This window comes from Fusarium tjaetaba, assembly GCF_013396195.1.
Source record: "Fusarium tjaetaba strain NRRL 66243 chromosome Unknown NRRL66243_c0000071, whole genome shotgun sequence".
NCBI lineage: Eukaryota > Fungi > Ascomycota > Sordariomycetes > Hypocreales > Nectriaceae > Fusarium > Fusarium tjaetaba.
The window spans coordinates 162,310-169,340 of NW_023501267.1; the positions used below are offsets into that span (position 1 = coordinate 162,310).

General features: G+C 49.9%; 2 protein-coding genes across 2 annotated transcripts; one reads left to right on the forward strand and one right to left on the reverse strand.

Moving 5' to 3' along the window:
* Positions 1–151: 151 nt before the first annotated feature.
* Positions 152–4,543, forward strand: FTJAE_3846 (uncharacterized protein; the record flags this gene model as incomplete). The annotated part of the gene is made up of 1 exon (XM_037350188.1): positions 152–4,543. The coding sequence occupies one exon, from the start codon at positions 152–154 to the stop codon at positions 4,541–4,543; it is 4,392 nt and encodes a 1,463-aa protein (XP_037209098.1).
* A 1,107-nt stretch (positions 4,544–5,650) lies between these two features.
* On the reverse strand, positions 5,651–6,542 carry FTJAE_3847 (Ras; the record flags this gene model as incomplete). Its single annotated transcript, XM_037350189.1, has 4 exons — positions 5,651–5,892; positions 5,945–6,220; positions 6,295–6,409; positions 6,525–6,542. 4 exons carry the CDS (start codon positions 6,540–6,542, stop codon positions 5,651–5,653), a joined length of 651 nt encoding a protein of 216 aa, XP_037209099.1.
* Positions 6,543–7,031: the final 489 nt, after the last annotated feature.

Sequence of the window (7,031 nt, forward strand, 5' to 3'; positions counted from 1 at the left end):
AGTCCGGCTCTGACAAACTGGCTCAAAGAGCACAATTTGGTTCCAACTTATCTGCCCTCAAATACTTACAGACAAACTCCCTAAGTGAAAAGTACCGTATCATTCATCGATAGTGGAACAGCCGAAATTTCCCTCTCGAGACTATAACAAAATGTCGCGAAACCCTAACGGCGGCATGCTTCCTGATGATGAGAGCCAGAATCAGACTGGAAATCAGGGTCAAAATCCAGGCCAATATCCCAATCAGTATTCGATACATGGGAATTCGTGGGATCCAAGCTTGAGCAATACAGCTCCCAATGAGCGTGTTCAGACTTATAACGGACAGAACGCTGGCTTGAACCCTGGGGGGCAACAACCTCCGATGCTCCAAGTACAGTATGCGAACCAGCCGAACCCTTCTCAGCCGGAGAACTTGAACTGTGAGACGCAAGATATACCTAAGATGTCCCACGATATTCTCGACGAGATATTCAAGCGCCCTGCTCTTAATCCCCAGGCACAGGCTCAGGCTTGTGGTTCGGCTCTGTGTCGGCTTCGGCATCTGCTACAGAGGTACACAGATAATGTGGCAATGATTCCACCCGACAACGATTCTTCTCTTCACGTTCCAAATCTATTTCCAATTGAAGGTCCTGGTTCAGCTGACCTTAACCCGAATAATACGGGGAACGTTGATTATTCGCCTGCGGAACCTGCACCTGTTGAAAGTCAACATCAGCCTCATTCCACTGCAGGTCATCACAATGTGGTCAACAATTCTCTTGCTCTTCCCACTCCTTCAACTTTTCAGTCATCATTTGGTGGCCCCAGTCCCAAGAGACGTCATGCGGCTTCTCCAGATGCCACGGCGCCCGCTCCGAAAAGGATGAGAAATCTTCAGCCAAGCACTTCTGGCGACAAAGGAGACAACGCCAACAGCTCTGAAATCCCCGGTCCCACCTCAAACACAACGCCATCTTCACCAAAACAGCCCCAGAGAACCAGGAAACGGAAAGCGGATATTGATGAAGAGGAACACGATGATGAAGATGATCTTCTTTCGGATCCCAGGCCGCAAAAGAAGCTCAGGGGAGAACCGGCTGCCTCCAAGACGAAGAGCAAGGGTCTCAAAGATCTCAAGAAAGAAGATCATGAAAAGGTCGATGCGGAGACAATTTGCATCTTTTGTCGTGAAAACCCCCAGAGCAAGGGATGTGACTGGGAACAGGTCAGACAAAGCAACGGCCCTGAAGTATATGATCTAGAATGCACCAACTGCGCCGATCACCGCTCTAAAAACAAGGATAACCCAGAGCTGGCCGACCATAAGTGCCTGGTTCAAGGTCCTAAAACGCTGATCCACTTCGAGCACAAAAGGTACGGCGTTGACGATCCTCAAGGATATGAGGAGACGGCTTGCAACCTATGTGTCAGGAGGAAACAGGGAGAAACATGCGATGTCGATACGACACTAGGCTACTCTTGCCTCAATTGTCGAAGACTGGGGGAGTGCAAGGTTGGCCTGTCTGAAATGCCCTTGAGACGGCCAAAGAAGCTCACACGTCGACCGTGGTACCGACATCCATGCGATCGTTGTTTCTTGCATCACAAGAAAGGAGACGACGATTGCTGCAGCTGGATTAAAGACAGGAGAGAGTGGGAGGAAAATCGAGCCTGCAAACAATGTCAAAGAGATGGGACAATATGTTTGGACCTTGGAGAGCGCATGGACGGCTATTCTTTCGATCGCAAGAACATTCCCAAAAGCTGGAAGATACGCTCCGAGTTCGAGGCGAACAAAGAGAAAACAAAGGGAGACAAAGAAAAATGGCATGAATATGCGGAAGTGCTGCCCAACACAACTTGGAGAAAGCCGTGTCAAGGATGCAAGACAGCTGGGAAGATGACTGACTGTCTGGTCATGTGGATCCAGCCTGGAAACGCGTGTGAGCGCTGTACGCAGCTTGGTATCGACTGTATGGTCGAAAAAGAAAACGGTCGTCTTGAACAGTATCCAATCCTCGATTTGAGCAGGGTTGGTTTCGGACAATTCACCCCTTTCAATGCCTGCACGCAATGTGTTAGCCATGGGTTCAACTGTGACCGACAAAGACCATGTGATAGTTGCAGAGGTCGCAAAGCAAAATGCGATGCTTTCAATTGGAAATTGGTTGGATGTATTGACCGCCGCAAGTTAGCCAACAAGCAAAACAAAGAAACCTATATTCCTAGTCCGTTGTACTACCTGGCCTTGGGGTATGGCGCTGGAGGTGTCAACGATCTCAAGGATGGTCAAAAGCTTGAACATTGGATTGGTCCTGCAGCTCCTGTGTACGGCCTGATCAACGCCGAGGATGGTCCAGAGCGTTATCGACGCGTAGCCGATGCTCATCGAAATCATCGCCCGCCTGAGGGCATTGCCTTCCCTCCCATTCCTTCAAACACGCAACTGATGAAGGACACATCTGCCGATGAGTTGCGCTTGTTGATAGATCAGTCATGGCGGCTCGATCACCAACGCCAGGCCCCAAAGGACGATCTCCAAGAGTACCAAGAAGTTTGGGATCGCCTGCGCTACTTCCAAAATCTCCAGATGAAGGACGCTGGTATGGAACCCAACTTGCCACCGCCGATATCTCATGTGCGCTGCTTCCAGGGAGGTCCTGTGCTCTCTGACATTTGGACAAGACATCATATGCTTCCGAGTGCTCTTGGAAATGCGAATGACACGCAATCGCAGGGGTTCTCACAATCACTGCCATACCAACTGCCAGATCAACTTGGAAACATATACAATCCTCAACAAAATGCATCGGCACTACAAACACAGCCATCTCAACCTTCAGCGGCACATCTACCACTTAGTTTTACGGACGACCTGAATGAGCCATACCAAGATCCAGCAGCATTCGAACAAGACGGAGGCTTTAGTCAACAGCAACTACATACCCCTACACAGAATTCACAGCTAATGCGGCCATCCTTAGGTCTAGCTGATCAGCCAATGCATGGTGGCCCCGACCAACAGCCGTTTGACTATACACATGAGGAACTTCAAATGGCACAAGATCACGTTCCGCCAAATCCGCAAGGTTGGGGCAACTTGAATCAAGAGCAGCTAGATCCCTGTTCACGGCAACCGGAACTGTCTCAAGATCAAACAGGTGACCAACAAAACAGTCAAGAATACTGGTTTGAGAAGTTGGCTCAACTAAATCCACCTGTGCAAAGAACCGCAGACGATGAAAGTGGTGAACGTCCGCCCTTTGCTAACAGTGCCATCCTGGCCAAGGATATCGAAAATGACCAACAAGAGCCACACAGTCGTACGCAGGCTCCAGATCAGTCTCCAGAAGGAAGCAACGAATCCCCGGATGAGTTCCCAGAATTGGTAGATTGGGACGGCAAGCAGACACATAGGCGTTCCCAAGTGAGTCGTGGGGAGCGCTGGCTCAAGCCTCAAACGTCTAGAGGCAGCAAAAAGTCATCCCAAGAGAGAACGGCTGGCGGAAACCGGGTGCCCAAGAACGCAAACGGTCGAGATGCTTTCAATCCTTTCCTTGGTTTCACATTCGGTCCGGACCAGAAACCTCGGTTCACGGAGAAGCCAAAGAGCTCACGCTGGAAGGTCTTCAATCCTCTCGAGGGTATTGACATGAGCGAATGGCATGAGTCAAAGTCTAAAGAGCCTGAAGAAGAGTCTCAGATTCGCCTCTTTTCCATTGTCAATGGTCAAACAAACCAACCAACACCTTGGCGTAATGTTCTTGGTGACGTGCCTCGCGAAGAGAAGGTTATAAGGACAAAGCGTTATTGCGCTGAACCGGGAGAGGGCGGATGGGGTTCATGTGCCGCTTGGAACACTGATGGGCAAGGTCAGGCTACTTGCCAGAGTTCTGCGCATCGCAACACAGCCCTGCCACACTTCCCAGTATGCAATGACTGTACCCGGGGCAACGTCAAGTATTTGTTCCAGCATGAGCACAATCCCATAACTGAAAGCGAACTGCTCAGCATGCGTGCTTATCTCTGCAATGAGTGTGCTGGTCAGATGAGCGCCGGTGCTCCGAAGGCAGTCCAGAATCAAATTGTCGGCACCAGACGGGTATATGGCATTGCAGCTGATGAAGCGCAGTCCCAAAACAGACAGGAACTGGTCAATGACCTCTCAAAAGCCGCCAACCTCGAGAGGGATACCGAGGCTCTGACAGGCTGTTCGTGTGCCAACAGAATGCTAGGAACATCGCTCTGCCGGTTCCATAGGTTGTACTATGCCGAAGAGGTTATGAAACACGCGGCATTGATGCAAGAATGGCGGCTTTCGCGCTTCAAGAAGGCAGTGTGTCCCAGTTGTCTTGCGCAAAAGCCCAGTGAGCAGGTCAATGTTTCGGCCAACGTCGATGGTTTTGTACCGGGCGCGCCGACGGCATGGGCTTGTGTCGTTTGCAATGACTGGGTTGTGAATGAACAGAACGACGTGAACAACCAGCCAAAGGCGATTGATAAGCCGCTGTGGAATCTAAATATCGGGCGCAGGCTTCTCGGTCCGGAGGAGAGATAGCCACCGGCAGGGTTCTGGGGGAAGTGGTGTCTGTCTAGATAATGAATGGCTGAAAACACTGGTTCATGTGAATTTAAGGTGGGAGGATTCCGGAGTTTGGCGTTTCTGAGACATCGAACCTAGGTTTGCAATTGACTTATCAGTTTTCATACGTAGCAAGATGCCGACGACGCAGATAGGCTGAGACTGACCTAACATAGCGAACCAGGAACTTGACCACCCTGTCATGCACGAGAAACTCAAGGGGATGCACTGATGAATCTCGGATATGAAGCATTCCGGATTGTTTTATGAGAAAAGCCATGTGGCTGACAACACAGTCGAACGGAATGTTCTGCATCAAGAGACAAAAGACGAAGATGTTTGAACCGCAAGAAAAAGGGATGTGTGCTTGTATTGTCTGACTGACTGAACCATTGCTGCTGGAGAGAAGGAGACCTCGAGATTGACAAATAGAAAAAAAATAGAAGCAAAAAATTACATGTATGAAAATAAGGATATAGAGAATCTGAAGCCGTACTTTGAAAAATTCATCCTCCCCGGCAACACAAAACAAAAAAAGGAAATGGTCGGGTGAATTTTATCTCTCGCGAGGTCCTGAGGATGGGATGAGTAGCATTGCATTTAGTTGCATCTGGCATTCGCAATGCTTGCAGCAGACTCCCTCCCCTGTCTTTCTGTCTCTTCCAGTATCAAGACGATTCTTTTCTTTGTTTATCCACAACGTCCAAGATAGCGAGCCACTCCAGAGAAACGCCGATCCATGTTCCATGTCGTATGGATCGTGGGTCATAAAGCATGAACCATCGGCATTGCGCACAAAGACACATTCTCTGCCATAAGCACGCCGGGTCCCTAAATCCCATATCGCTGGGTATCTCCGTTGGCTGCGTCCAAATCAAATGTGAATATGAACCCAGATCCTGACTCCCGTCCGATGCAATCAACTTTTCATCTCCGTGCTCTTCCTAAAGCCTATTGGTTATATTGCATCCTCACATCATGTCGCGTGCAGTTGACAGAAACCAGACATATCGGGTATATCCCGCCGATCGCATCCGCCTCGTCTCGAGATGTTCTCCCTTTCGCCCTTGGATATTATTCCCTTTACATCAGTACACACTTGGCACAACATCCAGCTTCTTGCTCGCCGTTGTCCATATCCATGGGCTTTGGGGGACCGTTCGCTCCTGAAGTACCACCGCTACCAGTTGAGTAGCCTTGCATCTCACGGTTATATCTTCGGATCTCTCGTACGATATCGTAGAAGGCCTTGTCGACGTTGATTCGGGACTTGGCGGATGTTTCGATGAACTTGCAACCGAACGACCTTGCAAGTGCCTCTCCCTCTGTTTCCATTGTCAGTGATTCATGCCAAAGTTAATTGGTAATAGAACATACCCTGTCGTGACACGTCTCGATCGCCTTCCAGATCGCACTTGTTGCCAACAACGACCATGGGGAAATAGTCCTTATCCTTGACTCGCAGAATCTGTTGCTGGAAGGTGGTGATTTCCTCGAAACTTTGTCGCGAAGTAATCGAATAGACTAGCAGAAATCCCTCTCCAGTTCGCATGTACTGCTCGCGCATGGCGCTATACTCCTCTTGGCCGGCTGTGTCGAGGACATCGAGCAGTGCGACCTCCTCGTCAATGACACACTGCTTTCGGTACGAGTCTGTAGTTGACAGTTGATTAATACTGCTCCTGACGCGACGTGATGGTCACGCAAATAAATCTAGAGTCACCAACCTTCAATCGTGGGGTCATACTCGTCGACGAAATGGCTCTGGATCAACTGAATAGTCAAGCAGGATTTGCCGACACCACCGCCGCCTACAACAACGAGCTTGTACTCTCGCAGGAACTAATGAAAGGTCAGCAACACGATCGATCATGCGTGGCGAAATGTGGCAGTGTTATGTCGAGAAGTTCCATGACAGATGCTGTTGCTGCCGGGGCAATGTGGTTTCGCGCTTTACCTTTGTGTTCGCAGCCATTGTGATTAGAGTTCAAGATGCGCTCCCTGATAATGATATCTCTTGACCGGGACTTGTCGTCGTGAATGAAGATCCGGACGTCGCGAGAAATGAACTTGTCGAAAGGCGAACAACCAAGGACAGGACGAGATGAGATGATTCAAGGTGAAAGGCGCTCTTTGCGGTCGACACGAGATGATGCGAGGAACAAAGGGAGATGGGGAATAGGACGAAATGAACTGAACCGGATTGAATTGCACTGAATGGTTTGCCGCTGGGGCGAGCGGATTCTAGCTTTGAATGTGTGGAGAGAGGGAGAGACGATTCGAATGGGCCAAATGGGTTCGAAAAAAAAGGTCAAAGCAGAAGAGTCGAGGGTAGACTGAGAGTGACCAGGAGAGGGAAGGGGAACAAGGCCTGAAAGGGGAAAGGGTCGAAAGGCCAGGGTAGGAAAGCATTGGATCCTGGAAGGGGAGCAAGGGACTGGGAAGGGAAGGGGAAGGGGGGGGG